Genomic DNA, 16,956 nt, shown 5'->3' on the forward strand with positions numbered 1-16,956 from the left:
GAGCTGGGGGTAGATTTAGGATTTTAACTCAATTGGTTACAAAGTATTTGCTATGCCTTTATGACAATTTAATATAAATACATTTGTTTGAAAAATTGGTTAACTGCAAAACAAAGAAGAAATATGGTTGTAAAATATGGTTTCAGACTTACAGAGGGTTCAAGTAGTTGGTTCTTAGAAAATTGAAGGTTGAACACGTAAAGAATGACACTTTAGTGTCATTTGCATGTACTTCTTTTTTAAAATCCTACGAGGAAATATGCTGTAGCCCCGCTCTTAAAGTAGTTGTCGACTAATTTTTATTGCCGCTTGAGCTCCCAACCTACAAAATAAATGTGGTATTATCATATTCTTTCTATAACTTGAAACAAAATTAGTTATGAAAAAATAGTTTTTGTTTTGATAAGTTAGTTTTATTCTCTATACTAGACTCGTAGCGGAGTTAACGCCAAGTTGGAGGGTTGGAGATAAACTCTGGAGTCTAAAGGGTTCAAGTTGAGTAGGACCAAGATAGAATACTTGGAGTGTAAGTTCAGTGACGTGCCACATGAGGCTGACGTGAAAGTGAGGCTTGGTACCGAACCCATCCAAAAGAAAGGAAATTTCAAGTATCTTTGGTCTATTATATAAGGAAATGGGGCTATTGACGATGACATTACACATCGTATTGGTGCAGGGTGGATGAAATGGAGGTTCGCTTTAGGAGTGTTGTGTGAGAAGAAGGTGCCGCAAAAACTTAAAGGCAAGTTTTACAAAGTGGTGGTGAGACCGACTTTGTTGTATGGGGTAGAATGTTGGCCAGTCAAAAAAGATGAAAGTTGCGGAAATGAGAATGTTGCGATGGATGTGTGGGCACACTAGGAGAGATAAGATTAGGAATGAAGATATCCGGGATAAGGTGGGAGTGGCATCGGTGGCGGACAAGATGCGAGAAGTAAGACTGAGATGGTTTGGGCATGTGAAGAGGAGAGACACAGATGCCCCCAGTGCGAAGGTGCGAGAGGTTAGCTATGGACGGTTTCAGAAGAGATAGAGGTAGGCTGTGTCATTAATTGCGGCATGCGCACAGCCTGGGATTACCGAGGACATGACCTTAGACAGAGGTTTGTGAAGAACTCAAATTAGGGTAGAAGGCTAGTAGGCACTCCCGCTTATCCCTTCGTACTAGTAGTCGCAGTTTTGCTCTTTAGTTTATTGTCCTTTTGTTCCTACTATTATCTGTTGTTTATTCGATTATCTTATTTATGTGTGGTAGCTACTACTCTTTTCTTTCAGACTGCTTTGTCATGACTCTTTCGCTTCCGTTAGTTTCATTTTCATACTGCTTTAAACAGTTTGTCCTTATCTGACCTTTTTTCGTCATGTTTTCTCTTGAGCCGAGAATTTTTCGGAAACAACCTCCCTACCTTCCGAGGTAGAGATAAGCTCTTCTTACACTTTACCCTCCCGCACTCCACGTTGTGAGATTTAACTGGGTATGTTGTTGTAGTAGTAGTAGTTTTATTCTCTATACTGTGAAAGTGTATAACGCACACAGGTGTGTACACAAGAAAAGGTAAAACATTATGTGACGAACCATGTCCTAATTAGTTTAGGGAGTGCAATTATTACAAATATATATGGAAATCACAAAGTTTATGGCATACTTTTGTGCACTTACTGTGAAAACTAAGAACGTTAATCACCTCTTTAAGCCAATACAAAGAACCTACGTTCTTGAAAAATAATAATCTCATGCGGTGTTCGATACCTATTTTATGAGATTTCCTTGTTGTCTTATAAACTTACAGAAATGTTGCTTATCCCCAAACTTCCTCCCTTTACTTTCTCTTTCTTACCCTTTTTTTTTGTGTGCGTTGGGGGGACGGGGAGAGGGGGGAGGGGGTGCGTGGTGGGGTGGGGGAGGAGGGGTGTGACGGAGGGTGTAAGGAAAGTAGAAATAGTATAAAAGCAATTAATGGAAATAATTTCTGTTTCCCGTGCTCCTACAAAATACAACATCATATCCCTATTGCCACCTTAGCTCCAAATTAGACATCCTTTTTAACTTTTACATCTCTGTGAAAGAAAAAAAAAAAAACTTGGACATTCAGGGAGTTACCGCCAGTTCATCTGATATGGGAACTAAAAGACTGTGCATACTCCTAGTCCTTGATGATTCTACTTGTCATACTATTGTTTCTGATATGCTTCAAAACCAAACTTATGAAGGTATATATCTACTACTTATAAAGTTTCCTGTGGAAAAATTCATCTTACTCTGCTTCTCTTCAATGGATTCCATAAAAGTTTCTACATCTTTCTTGGAATATTGTTATCTTAGTTCAAAATAAAGTTAGTAACTTGAACTCTTATTTTTCTGTTTTATTAGTTTTGCATGTTGGAAAAACAATGGATACTTTAAATGCCATTTGGGAGAGAAAGAACATCCTCAATCTTGTTCTTACAAACATCCACAGGCTAAACACAAATGGGGTGGACATCCTTCAAATCATCAAGAACAAACTCAAATTTCCTACCATTTGTAAGTGTTTTCTGGTTTATTGTATCGTAGTAATATGTTTCTACCATCTTTTTCTTAGTTCAGAGTTTGTTGGTGTCTAGTTGTTTTTTTCCACCAAGATTTTATAAGGGGTTACTCATTCTTTTCCACAGTAATGTCACATGATGATACAAGATATGAAAATTACGTCCAAGATAGTAGTGTTGCAGCATATGTCGTGAATTTTTCAAACACAGATGAGATGAACAAGTTTTGGCAAATGGCATTAGAGAAGGAGAAAGGTGGAAAAGCAGCAGTCAATCAAGAAGAAAATGATGATGAAAATGCTTCAAGAATGCCTCAGAATGTAACTGCAGAGACAAGTACAGAAAACGCAGCATCTGCTGATACTGATGCAGCAATAAGGGCTCATGATCTGAAGGGCAAGCGAAAAGCTGACAGTCAAGAAAATGGAAACATCGAAAAGAAACGAAGGGTTATTTGGACTCCAAAGATGCATAAAAACTTCTTGCAAGCCATTCAGCAGTTAGGCCATGAAAGTAAAACATTTCCTACCCTTCTTTTCCCTGAGAGATAATTTGTTCTTGTTCTAAATTATGTTATTGACACTTGACACTTGACACTTGACACTGTTCTTTTTTTCTCTTAATTTATATCCAGAGGCTGTTCCTAAGAAAATAGTTGAAATTATGAATGAGCCTGGATTGACTAGAGAACATGTTGCCAGTCATTTGCAGGTGTGTTTTCATTTATATTATAATCTGAATCCCTTTGCTATTACTTGTATCAAATTTTCATCAGATATGCGTTCCTGTTAACTTTTCCTTTTTCTCCATTTTTCTTGCCACCTCCTCACTCAGGTGGAAAGCATATTTACTTTTTCTTTGATGATATTGCTTTTTTTTTTTTTTTTCCTCTTTTAGGAATTTTCCAAAATAAGGAAAATTTGAATCAGTAAAGCGTTATTACTACAACAGATCTCTGAGATTAATGCATGAATCTCCCGTTTTAGTAAAGCACATGATCAAAGAATTTAATATCTAGCAAAATCTGTGCCATTAAGAGCTAGAACCTAGCACTTGTCCCTTGATGCGTGTTATCACACAGATGTTGAATGTCTTTATTCTCATAATCATGACATATTAAATTCCTCCGATATACTATTATGGTTAAATTTTAATTGCTATTAAACAAAAAGAGTACTTATTTGCAGAAATATCGCATGTCCCTTAAAAGAGCTCAAGAAAGTTCAGGTGCTTCCATCTATGACCAAATCCCATCACATGATGCTAAAGAAAAATGCTTTCAAGTTCCACCATACCTATCTTCTCTAAATTTCAGTGCTTCGCAAAGATATTCTCATTCTATACAACAGCCATATCAGACACAGTTCCAGCAAGGAACTGGTGGCATGAACTTTCCAACTTCTGGCCAAATGGGCAGTTTCCAGCAGCAGAACAGTCTATTGGATTTTGCAAATTCGCAACAAGCAGATCATAGTGGCCTAATTGGACAGCATTCAACATTTTTGCCAAGAAAAGCTCATGGTAGTAACTTCAGGGTGTATGGTGACATGAGAAAGAACATACTTTTCAGCATCCAAAGTGGAAGGATAGGAGGAAATACAAACCACACAAACTCAAATTGTGGTTTGGATTTTATTGGTTTTAGATTGAGCAATGATGGGAAATCTGTCAACTTTGGTCACAAAGGTTCATCTTGTGCTGTAATCCCAAATAACGCATATTCTGGATTATGTTACTCAATTTCGGAGGACTACGTTCCCAAGCAGCAATATTCACCACCATTCCTGGAAACCCCTATTGAAAATAACTTAACTAAGTGCTCTTCAGTTCCACCTGAAAATCTCACATTCAATCATACTTGTAACAACATTTCAGAACAACAGCGTCTTCTACTATTCGATAATGCAGCGAATAAATTATTATGTCAAAGCACAGAAATGCCTGGCAGCTTCATAAACCAGGAACAGCTTTCAGCACAGCATCTTGAGAACTATTCTGCAATACTTTTTGGTGATGAAGTATCTGTGCCACCACTTGAGAATTATGGGAATTATGATTCTAGACAGCAACAATATTCTGTACCAGAGTTACCACAAGTAATGCTTGAAGTCAATAGCTTAGGTACTGAAATAGACATTAAGTCTCTGCTGGAAACAACAGAAGACAGAAGTTCTCAACTATTTTGGGAGGAGAATGAACTTCTTTAATCTTGCTGACTCAAGTTTTATCCATTCAAAGTTGTATAGGCTGCTGAAAATAGTAAACCTAAATGTTTAAATGTCTAAGGTTCATATGTTTGGTGTTATCCATATGACTGTTGGGAAATCTAGGGGCATGTATGAGGTTCATAGAGTATGTGTGAAACTATTTAGTAGTTTTATATCTAGAATTATCCTTTAGCACCTATACAAACCCAAACCTCATTATAATGTTATCATATAAGTGTGGAGTTTTTCTCATAATAAGAAGTGAGCTTAACGTCAATTTCCCTCTTCTATCCTCTTTGTGCCCTATGAATAAAGGATCCGCCTTATATTTCCAAAATCCTGGCCTCTAGATCCACCCCTGGTTCGAGCCAGCGGTTTGGAGTCTCTTGTGGTAGGGAGCGCCACCCAAAGATGGGACTTTTTGGTGCAAATTCAAATTAGTCAAATTCCAAAACAGGTATTGAACACTGAATAATCCTCATTTGATTCTCAGACTAAATTATCATAAAATTATAATTTTAAAATTATAATCCTTAGACTAATTTATCCCAAGTGATGTGAAAAAATAATCCCAATGGGAACCGTCAATCAAACATAATATAATTTTATCTCATACTTTATTCTGGAATATCCCATCTTATCAAATGACCCCGACATGCGATAAATTAGCAGGGTGGTTAAAACCAACTGTTTACGAGGCTAATTTATAAGTCTATTTTGCCCTTGAAAAGTTAAACGAGACGGCGACAAGTTCATTTTTTGCAAAGGGTAATCTTGTCTTTTCGTGAAAATCCCCATGGATAATAAACCCATGAATGAATTAAACAGAGGAATAACCAGAAAAAACTACTAATGCATTCTTTGCTACATTCACTGCTGCCACTCTCTTCAACGCCAAAGGCGCCTCTACTCTTGGCGTACGATGGACCCTTTGTTGCTAATAGCCGAAAAACCAAATCCCTTCATACAATAACTGCAATATCTAAAACTAAAAGCGAAACAAGAATCGATAACAAGGCTGATGAGGATGACTATTATGCCACTCTCAAAGCTCTCAATTCTAAAGGTCGTTTTCCAAGAAAATCACTTGGCCAGGTATTACTGCTTTTTAGGAGCTAATTCCATGATATTTCACTCTTTTAATTGATGGGTATTGTTCATTGGGACATTTCATCGAACAGACAACTGGGTATGATTGGGTGAGCTGGTGTGTGTTGGTTTTCAATTCCATACAGCCTGTTTGGCCAACCTTTTAGGAGGCCAAAATGCTTTTTTTTTAAAAAAAAAAAAAATTTAAAAAAGGTGAGTTGTTTAGTCAAACTTTTGAAAGACAATAAGTGCTTCCTACAAATAGTAAACGCTTTTTCGGAAGTTTAAAAAATAATTTTTCCCAAAAACATTTTTCTTGAAAAGTATTTTTGAGAAAATACACTTAGAATCACTTTTTTAAAAGTTTGGCCAAACATTAATTGATGTTCTAAAGTATTTTTTAAATTAATTAGCTAAACACGAACTGCTTCAAAGCAAAAACATTTTTCTAAAAAGCACTTTTTAAAATATCTGATTTTAGAAGCTTGACCAAACAGGTAGAGTGTGTTTGATGTTCTATGTTTTTTTTTTTTTTTTCAATTCTATTGTGAAGTGTAGCATTACATGCTGAATTCGTCGGTAAATGAGGAACTAGTTGCTGCTGCTAATGTGCAAGAAGGAGATTTGGTGGTTGAAATTGGGCCTGGTACAGGTTCCCTTACAAATGTTCTTGTCAATTCTGGTGCCACTGTCCTTGCTATTGAAAAGGTTTGTTCTTTTTCACTATCAGTATACTTCTGATTGTTTTTCTTTTTGGCCCACGCATAGAGTTAATGTTAGGATTCTTTTAGTCTGGTTAGAAGGGTCTTGTATGTCCCTAAGATAAGTTTGAGATTTAAAGACAAAATTAATTATTATTGGAATGACATGGTTTAAATAGCACGGAATGGCTACAACCGACTAGCTTGGGATTAAAGCATAGCGAGTGTATGCCCACAGTGTGTGTGTGTGTGTGTGTGTGTGTTTGTGTAATAGAATCATATAACATTGAAAATGTTAAGACTTAACAAACTTTGAGGATATATATCATTGCATGAACAGTTATGAGGGGAAAAAGGCTTTTCTATCTTCTGTGTTCCATCTTGTTCCTTTTTATTGTTGACTCAATTGTTCTCTTTTTCAATGATTTAAGGATCCCTACATGGCAGCCCTTGTAACGGAGAGATTTTCTAGTTTGGACTGGTGTAAAGGTAACAAATTTAGCTCAGTTCTCTCCACTTTGAGTGCAGGATTGAAAGTTAATATTTGAGAATATAGTTCCTTACCCAATAAATGTACTTGGTTACGGCGTTACACCACGCTTCAGTGGTTTCTATTGCAAAGAAAATAGAAATGTGATAATATGACCACTGCATCTATAGGTTTTGCAAGAAGATTTCACAAAATGTCATATACGCTCCCATTTGTCCACAGTTTCGCAAAGTGCAAGAAATTCTTCAGGTGTGAAACCGCAATATGCAAAGGTGAGAATCTGCATTCATTTCTCAAGTTCTCCTTTGAATCTAGGTGTAGGCATCTGTTGGTACTATTCTTCACACTTTTGTGCCCTTAAGAAATGTGTTTAAAGTGCAAATTACCAATGTCTTCAATATCATGCTAACAGGAGATGTACATCCCTTTCCTTTTCGCAGGTAGTCTCCAATTTACCTTTTAACATAAGTACAGAAGTAACTAAGCAACTTCTTCCCATGGGTGATATCTTCTCAGAAGTAGTTTTGTTACTCCAGGTTTGTATTGTCAGTTTAAATATGCTTCCACATTAATTGATCACTAATGCCAAAAGTAGGTAGTAGGAATTATTTGTGGATATTGGCAACGGTGGTACAGTTCTCTTTTTTTTCTTTTTTTTTCTTTTTCAACCGGACAACTAATGTTGTGCACAAAGACTGTTGGTTGTTCCCCTCCTCGATCTGGATTAGAATTCACCGATCAGATGTACAAGATTATCGGCTGAAGCAATAAGACTTAGGTCAGAAAGGTTCATCTTGTGCTGTAATCCCCAAATAACGCGTATTCTGGATTATGTTACTCAATTTCGGAGGACTACATTCACAAGCAGCAATCTTCACCACCATTCTTGGAAACCCCTATTGAAAATAACTTAACTAAGTGCTCTTCAGTTCCACCTGAAAATCTCACATTCAATCATCCTTCTAACAACATTCCAGAACAACAGAGTCTTCTACTCTTCGATAATGCAGCGAATAAAATATTATGTCAAAGCACAGAAATGCCTGGCAGCTTCATACCCCAAGAACAGCTTTCAGCACAGCATCTTGAGGAATATTCTACAATACTTTTTGGTGATGAAGTATCTGTGCCACCACTTGAGAATTATGGGAATTATGATACTAGACAGCAACAATATTCTGTACCAGAGTTACCACAAGTAATGCTTGAAGTCAATACTTTAGGTACTGAAATAGACATTAAGTCTCTGCTGGAAACAACGGAAGACAGAAGTTCACAACTATTTTGGGAGGAAATGAACTTCTTTAATATTGCTGACTCAAAGTTTATCCATTCAAAGTTGTATAGGTTGTTGAAAATAGTAAACTTAAATGTTAAATATTAACTTCTAGGTTCATATGTTTGGTGTTATCCATATGACTATTATGAAATCTAGGGGCATGGTTTTGATGATTTCAATGTGGAAGTTCATAGCATGTGTGTGATATTTAGTAGTTCTATTCTAGAATTATCCTTTAGCACCTATATAAACCCCCTTATAATGTTATTATGTAAGAGTGGAGTTTTTCTCATGATATGAAGTGAGCTTTATGTCTGTCTCCCTCTTCTATCCTCTTTGTGCCCTATGATATTATAAAGGTCCGCCTTATATTTCCAAAATCCTGGCCTCTAGATCCAACCCTAGTTCGAGCCTAGGGTATGCAGTCTCCTGTGGTAGGGAGCGCTTAACTCCCAAAAATGGGACTTTTTGGCGCGAATTCAAATTAGTCAAATCCCAAAACAGGTACCGAACATCGAATAGAAAATTAAAAAAGCAAAATCTCAACCAACTTACATAGAAAATCAACCATTAATCTGCCATCACACATTCGACCAGCTAAATCATGATTGAAGGTGTGCACTTTTGGAAGCTGTCCGATCATTCCACAAAATTGAGGCAAGTGTCTATCTATGTGTTTTGCCGTAAATATTTACTTGAGGCAACATAATATATAATCACAAGAAGACGAGAAGCATCTTAGCAATATTTCAACAAAAGCAACATTTACCTTCACGAAGTTGCAAAAGTTCATCTTACAATAGCATGTTTGAACCATTCAATATGTCTGACCTTGCAGAAATAAAACGCAATCCATACAGCCGATGTATATAATTCAATCAGAGTACTAAATGACTTAACGTTGTCAGTTGAGGAGCGTAACGACTGCCTGGGAAGAAGCCCTAGGCAGACTTAGTAACCTCTGAGCTACTTTTAGCAAGGACTCTGGTGAATTTGCATCTACCCCCCTTTTAGCTATGATTACGAGATTCTCTAGTACCCTCCCGTTCTTCAAAATGAACTCCAGAAATGGAAACACGGAGTGTTGTGCCACAAATTGGGTAATCTTGACTGTCTTCAAATGATTCAGTAAACATTTGATGTGCTTTGCTTGTGATACTAAGTAGTTTGCGCCATTAGAATTGCTCAAGTCTTCCGTGCCGATTGGCTAGATAGAAAAACATTTCCAAGATAAAGTTTACTTACATGTAGATAGAACCAGAAACTGATAATACAAATGATCTCCAGAAGTCAGTAAGAGGATCAGATCAATGGATGTATAATTAATCTCATTTTATGTTAATGAAAGCATGGATTACTTCTCTGACAAGAAGAGGAAAATGGTTATGTTTTGGGGTAAATCGAATTTCAACTCAAGAAAATGTAATGAGTGCAGTGTTTATTTTGTCACCTGAATCTAAATTTCCATAAAGTTATAAACTAGTATCATTTTTCTTCACAAAGACACTGTTGGAAACTGTAAACAAAATGTTAGACATGATTAAGCGTCCAAGTTCATTTCTATTTGAGTTGTCCTATGTGTTAAGTTGAATGTGTGTGTTGTGAAAATTATAATCAAAGTGTGTTCTCGAGTTGTTATAGATGGTTCATGTAAGTAGGAGTTCACGGACTGACGTAGTAGCTATACATACATATGGGAGTCTAGTACTGTGTCCTTTTGTAAGATTGGAGCTGTTGAAAATGTTATTAAGTGCGCTTTGTGGTTATCTTCCTCTTTGATCCTTTTTAAGCCTTGCAAAAAGTAAGTATCGCTTGAAATTTGTGTTGTTCTCTTCTTCCATTTATAACATAGTGGTAGCAAGAGCCTAGTTCAAAACCGGCGTTCGATAAATAAACTGAACTCATCCCAAGCAAATGAATTTTCTTAGTTCGTGTATTAGAAGATTAATGTAAGAATGCATAAATTGATTTGTTCATGTATTTGAGAGAAAAGGGAAATATAGAATTAAACTATGAGCATGTTAGAATTATTTTCTTAGTCAAGGGAATTAGATTGACAGAGAGTGCTCTTCTCCCCAAATTTCTAACAAATACTCTGGGCAGAATATGTCAGATAAGAAATAGAGAACACGAAAAGTTTAGGAAATGTGTACCTCTTCCCATAATAGCATTAGCCTCTGTAGGTCTGATGAAGCTTTTAGCAGGCTAAGGTTAGATCCCATGTCTATTATTAGCATCTGTAGGCCTGGTGAACCTTTTAGCAGGTTAACTATCCCCAAAAGATGGTCTTCCTTCATAGGTATACTTAATGTGACACATTTGTGAGTTGAAATCTGAGATGGAATCCGTCTCTTCTCCCTTAGTGCTAGAACCTTGTACAATCAAAATCACAGATCCAGACGAAAAAAGGTAGATATTTCAGTACAGTAGGAGAAGCAAGTCTGATTTGAATTTCATGACAAAGAAAGTGTATAATGTGCAGTCAAAATATAAACACACAGCCAAGTAATTAATTTTTAAACCTAGCCGTATACTAGAACATCAGTAAACATGATAAACTTCTGGCTTGCTTCCGATAGGATCTATACCAAACAATGTGCATCGCTGCATTCCGTATATACAGATCACAGGAGCAATCAAACAATTTATGAGCATTAAGATTGATTTACTTCTTCAAATTTTATCAGTCATTCAGCTTCCTTATCTTTTTTTTTTTTGATGAGATAAATGATTTCATTGCAGGCATCAAGCAGATGCATAGTAGTTACAAAAGTAGAATAGCAAAAGGGCCAGCTCTCCGTTATATAGCTAGTTAAGGGACAGGGAGCTAACAAAGTTTAACAGGGGAATCTAATGGAGATAAATAAACCCAGCTATACAAAAACATGAGGCATTTAGCTTTTAAAGATTGGTAGGTAGTTGATATCCCATCAGCATCTTCTATTCCTTTCATTCCAGATACTCCAACAGATGGCTGCAGGTATCATCTTCCAGATTCTCTTGATGGCACTATCAACTCTCCAGCAACTCCAGCTTACAAAAACATCCCTGATACTCTGAGGCATGACCCATTTGAGTCCAAAAAGTACTAAAAACATATTCCATAAATTTGCAGCTATTGGACACTGTAGAAATAAGTGGTTGTGAGTTTCTGCTTCCTTCATGCACATATAACATCTGTTAGCCATCTGAAACGTCCTTCTAGCTAGATTGTCTTGAGTCAAGCAAGCTTCATGAAGTGCAGTCCAGCTAAAGCAGCTGAAACAGTTTGATCTTCCATGTAAGCTTCCAAGGCCAATGAGCTGTAATTTCATTCTGTGGGCCTAGAAGTTTGTATGCTGCTTTAACTGAGAACTTTCCGTTCCTTGTTTCTCCCCAATTGAGTTGGTCTGGTGTTTCACTATTTATTGCAACACTATGAAGTGCTGCTAGTAAGCTTACTCCTCCATTTCCCAATCTTGTATGTTCCTTCTAAGGATGATGTTCCATGAATTCCTTTCTCTGTGTTGTTGAACTGTAGAGTTTGGTTCCCTTGATAACTGAAACATGTTGGGATAAGCAGCCAACTGAAACAGCTTCCTTATCTTCATGGTACATTCTATTTTTTGCAGCCTCTTCTTCATGTTCGAGTTGAACAGAACCTTTATTCATTGAGAATGATAATTAATTTTGTAGAAGAAGAAACATTAAATGACGAACTCTGTCACATATTGCACATAGTTGCCACAAATTATATAAACATAAGATAAAGTGGCTCTTCCATGGTAGGAAGTAAAAAGCTTTTGGCAAGAAAACCAGTGTGGATCGAGCTGTCCCTGGAAGAAAAATATTCTGCCTCTCTGGTGGCTGGTGAGTTTGTCAAGAAACTTTCTTGACTTAGCTTTTTCCAGTTTCATTGTTGAAAATTCTTGAAGTGACAAGGGACAAAGTTCCTTTGCCAGAACAACTTTGTTCAAATTTTCATTTTCATCCATTTCTCATTCACACCTCTTAAAAGCCCAAGATTTCCAAGGCCAATGGTGAATGGAATCAGAAACTCGGTGGATAATGGGCCGCCTTCTACTCTTTTCCACTTAAATACGAGGCTTTGGTCTATGGCATTGACATGCGCCTGACCCATACAACATGTTTGCACTCTTACCACTAGATGAAAGCCCCGGCAGCTTTGGAATGAATACTGTTTTGTTCCATAGAAAAATTAGAATAACACCATCTCTTGAAGTGATTAGATTTTGGAAAGTAACCTAATGCTCAACAATTGGATGATCCTATGTAAGATCTCTCTCATGTGTTTGGTTGAGTACCAAGTTTTTACCAATGTGTTTGATGTATAAATAATCATGCCTAGAAAGAAAAATATCAATCCGAGAACTAAAAGCAGCTACATTAATTAATTACTTCACCCTGCTCCAAAGGTTAAGACACCCAATATGTATATTGATCAAAAGATACCCAATTTATACCTCACAAAGAAAAAAAGAAAAACAACTCTCAAAGAAACACTAGATACAAATGACTTGTTCAGAAAACTAACCTCAACGCACCAAGTGCCCAAAGTTAAGCTCTCAACATGTTTAAGGCTCCTAACTAACTCCATTAGGTTTTCCTGCTGCCATTTCAAGTTCTTTTGTGTATCGGAATAAGTTAATGGACGGAAATTGAGGGTGGCATGAACAACGGATGGCACATTCATCAAAACGCACTTTTTATAAAAAGCTCCTGACAGGTGCAGAGACTGCACATTGGGGGCTGAAATTGTCATGACGGGACCAAGTTCATACTCATCTGGTTCAGCCTCATGTACATCCAGCACTCTTAAAGAAGGAGAATCAAAATTCAGATCATCATAGCTACAGCACGCATACAACTCAAAGAATTCCAGTTTTGGAGCACCCGCCATAATCTTAGCAATGGTTTCATCACACAACACCGAGACCCGGAGGGTTAACTGTGTCAACAAGTTCCAGCTTATCTGCTTATCACGTATAAACCAGCAGCTATGCATCCTCAATGTCTTGAGCGACGAATTGCAATACACACACTCACGTGGCGACCATGTGCAACCGCCTGAATCAAAATCTAGAAAGAGCTCTTCGACATTATTCTTAGCAGCATACATAATCCATCCATCATAGTCTTTATGAGAGCTAGCATCCAAAAAGAGACGAATTCTAAGTCTTCTGATCTTAGAAGTGCCACGAGAAAGTAAGGTCCGATTCACGAAGTACACAAAATTCTGATAGGAACCGTCAAGACTAAAATCAAGCTCCTGGATAATAGTCCACAGGTGCCGCCAGCGTTTGGAGAGAATGGCTGTTCTGACAACATCTTTCATGGTCAGGAATGAAAGGATGTGAAGCAGTATCCATTCAGGCAGCTCACTAAGTCGATCCATAAGGGAAAACAATGAACTTTGAGGACAAGATCACTAATTTATTATTGCAAAATCCTCTTCACTCCATGTAGTTATCTTGATTGCTTCAGGAATATGGTCAACAGGCGAGTTTATTCCACTGAAGGATTAGATTGTCCAGAAATGATAAAAGGAGAAAGTTTTAATCTTTACCAACAAACAAAGAAAAATAAACAGTGATTACAGCAGACTAACAAGAGACAAATCACATCATATTAAGCTAAAATCAAACAATGTCAAGCTATGAACACATTCTTAAAACACCAACACGATTATATCAACTACAGTACTCCCTTCAGTTCAAAAAGAGTGTCCACTTAGCCTTTATTTTTTGGTTCAAAAGAGTGTCCACTTACCAAATCAAAAAAGAATTAACCTTATTTTTTCAGATTTTTCCTTATTAAGTGTTAAGTGACCAAATCCCAATGTCCTATTTAATTAGGGGTAGTTTTGTCAAATTACTTACTTTTGCCTAGTGAAAGATGCAAATGACAAGTGGAACACTCTTTTAACCTGGATGAAAGATAACTTAACACTCAAGAATCTGCAACCCCAAAAGTTTTAATCTTTATCAACAAACAAAAAGAAGAAGAAGAATAGATGGTGATTACAGAAGACTAATAGGAGATAAATCCCATCACATTCAGCTAAAATCAAGCTATGAAGTATAAACACATTCTTAAAACATCAAAACACGATTATATCAATTACAGTACAAATTAGCAACGGTCAAGAATCTGCAACCCCCAAAGTTTTGATCTTTATCAACAAACAATAAAAGAAAGAAAATAGATGGTCATTACAGCAGACTAGTAAGAGATAAATCACATCATATTCAGCTAAATCAAACAAATTTCAAGCTATATGAACACATTCTTAATACAAAAAATCTCAAGTATATCAAGTACAGTACAAATTAGTAATATTCAAGAATCAACAACCCCAAAAGTCAAGATGAAAGGATCAATGTCAGCAAGTAGACCTTTTTCTTATGACTTGGGATTCTTGAAAAAAGCATATGAAAATCAAATCAGAAACGCCATAGCTACTGCAGTTATTAAAGGAAAAGCAGAAGAATAATTTACTTGAAGCTGTCAGTAGAGTGGAGCAAACTAGTGGTACCCAAAAGGCCAAAATATTTTTTTTTTCTCTTCTTCTTCTTTACTTAATGGCCAGCGTGGAAAATAGATCCTTCTATTTCTTTATTTAATAAAAAAATTAGTTGGTGGGTTTGGTATAGTCTTGGTTAAATTGTCAAATTGGCCAACTTATTCGAGTCCGGAACCAAAATGACTCAATAAAAAAGAATTGAACCAAAATACCTCAGAAAAAAATGGCACAAAAGTGCCTTTAACTCAGTAAAATACTGCGTTAAAGGACTTAACTGTAACGGCACGGTTAAGTCCTTTAACGCAGTACTTTATTGCGCTAAAGGATATTACCTCTCTCCTTTAAAGACCCCGACAAAAACCCATTGGTTTCCACTACTGGTCCCTCCCAAAAGTTAAAAAAGAAAAATTAAAAACGCCATTGAAGGAGAAAACTAGTAGGGCCCACTTCCAAAAAATGTCGTTTTCTATTCAAATTTCGTTAGAAAAGTCTAGATTTTCGGTAGATTCAAGTCAAGAAGCAAGATTCTAAGGTCAAATTTTGGAAAAAGCGACGTACAACTCGATTAAAACAATCCTACAACAAGCTTCGATCAAGGTATTCTACTATGAACTTTTTAATTATTTTGTTAAATATATTATAATCCGAAGCATGTTTAGCGTTTCATAGTCTCGAATTTCGGAAAATCATTGTTATTTTTGCATTTGTTGCTTGTTGGGATGCCCCTTTTTTGGACTTTTTTTTTTGTTGATTTATTAGTTATTAATTGATTATGAATTGTTAATTTGTTAATTGATTATGAATTGTTAATTTGTTAATTATTTATGAATTGTAATTTGTTAATTGTTTATGAATTGTTTAATTAGAAAAAATATAGTAATCTACTTTTATTTGTTAATTATGTCATTGTTAATTTATTAGTTGTTAATTGTTGATTATGAATTGTTATTTTGTTAATTGTTTATGAATTATGAATTATTGATTTTTTTAATTCTTTATTAATTGTTTATTAGAGAAAATATAGTAATCTCCTAATATTTGTTAATTACGGCATTGTTAATTTATTTATTTGTGAAATTGTTTATCCCATGTTAATAGTTAAATAAATTAGTTCGTTATTTCTTTAATTGTCGTTAGGAGAATAATTGTATTTAGATATAATTATTCAGAAAATATAATACAACATAATTCACATATTCATTATAAATGATTAATTAGTTAATATAATTTCACTTTAATTTCAAGGATAATGAATAATTTAGTTTCTTGCCCACATTTCTGACTTTTCATGGATCCGAATGTTCTTCCTCAAAATATGGGCTGGGGCCCAATGATTTCTACATAACTTTCTTTGCGAAAACAATCATAGGTCAAAGTTATTACTGGATTGGTGCTATAGGGATGCGAGTGGCTCGTCCCCGTATTTTGCTAACTAACATAGATTTTTTACACGAGCGCCCCCACACCCCCGCATCTTAGAGATATTGTTTCTGGTTTGGTATATATCATTGCGTGTTCGTTGGTTCAACCGGGCCTTTGATGGCCATGGTAAGACAAATGAAACAAGACAGCCACATACCTTCCATATATACCGGCGAGGCCACGATTACACTGTGATTGAGTTTTTGTACCCAGATGGAGAGCCTTAATTATCCACCTTGTAAGCCTCCTCCATATAGGACATGGGTGTCGGAATGATTTAGGCTCACCTCTTCGTGCCACTCTTCCGTATCTCGGGATAAGGAGTCGGTGCGACAGTGCACTCGCACTTATTTGCTAGCATAGCCTCCTATGACGATCGCTTGAACTTCTCGCAAACTGGCCGATCTCATGCCCGTCACAATCTACTCATTATATGCTAGATCTTGTTCCCAAACACATCGGGTGCTTAGTACCAACAACGATATTTGATCTTTTTGAGTATTACCATGGTGGGAGACTACAATTGTGGCGGTGCTATTTTGGCGTTCTCTCTCGATGCCTATGCCACCATTGTTATCAACATGTGTGTGGATTTTTTGCTCTTCTCTAGGTAATATTTTAAGTGTGTGTTCCTTTAATGTAAACAATTTACCAAGATTGTTGGGCTGCACTTAAATGGGTCGCATCTCATGCTAGTGACAAATCAACTTTAGTTA

General features: G+C 36.3%; 3 protein-coding genes across 4 annotated transcripts; 2 read left to right on the plus strand and 1 right to left on the minus strand.

The window, feature by feature from the left end:
* The first annotated feature begins 2,657 nt into the window (after positions 1–2,657).
* LOC132062050 (putative two-component response regulator ARR13) lies at positions 2,658–4,736 on the plus strand. The gene is made up of 3 exons (XM_059454701.1): positions 2,658–3,042; positions 3,164–3,240; positions 3,717–4,736. The coding sequence occupies exons 1-3, from the start codon at positions 2,658–2,660 to the stop codon at positions 4,734–4,736; spliced, it is 1,482 nt and encodes a 493-aa protein (XP_059310684.1).
* An 841-nt stretch (positions 4,737–5,577) lies between these two features.
* On the plus strand, positions 5,578–7,824 carry LOC132063998 (ribosomal RNA small subunit methyltransferase, chloroplastic-like). Its single transcript, XM_059456834.1, has 4 exons — positions 5,578–5,831; positions 6,384–6,533; positions 7,187–7,288; positions 7,457–7,824. Exons 1-4 carry the CDS (start codon positions 5,589–5,591, stop codon positions 7,586–7,588), a joined length of 627 nt encoding a protein of 208 aa, XP_059312817.1. The 5' UTR covers positions 5,578–5,588; the 3' UTR covers positions 7,589–7,824.
* A 1,218-nt stretch (positions 7,825–9,042) lies between these two features.
* LOC132063996 (putative F-box protein At1g49610) lies at positions 9,043–14,787 on the minus strand. Of its 2 annotated transcripts, XM_059456830.1 has the most exons (4): positions 14,691–14,787; positions 12,830–13,808; positions 10,449–10,667; positions 9,043–9,502 (listed from the first exon to the last, which is right to left on the minus strand). In XM_059456830.1, the coding sequence occupies exons 2-4, from the start codon at positions 13,688–13,690 to the stop codon at positions 9,200–9,202; spliced, it is 1,383 nt and encodes a 460-aa protein (XP_059312813.1). In that variant the 5' UTR covers positions 13,691–13,808; positions 14,691–14,787; the 3' UTR covers positions 9,043–9,199. The 2 variants fall into 2 exon arrangements, with proteins under 2 accessions (XP_059312813.1, XP_059312814.1); XM_059456831.1 differs by lacking the exon at positions 14,691–14,787 and having other exon boundaries at positions 9,423–9,559; positions 12,830–14,134.
* Positions 14,788–16,956: the final 2,169 nt, after the last annotated feature.

This window comes from Lycium ferocissimum, chromosome 7 (genome assembly GCF_029784015.1).
Source record: "Lycium ferocissimum isolate CSIRO_LF1 chromosome 7, AGI_CSIRO_Lferr_CH_V1, whole genome shotgun sequence".
Taxonomy (NCBI): Eukaryota; Viridiplantae; Streptophyta; class Magnoliopsida; order Solanales; family Solanaceae; genus Lycium; species Lycium ferocissimum.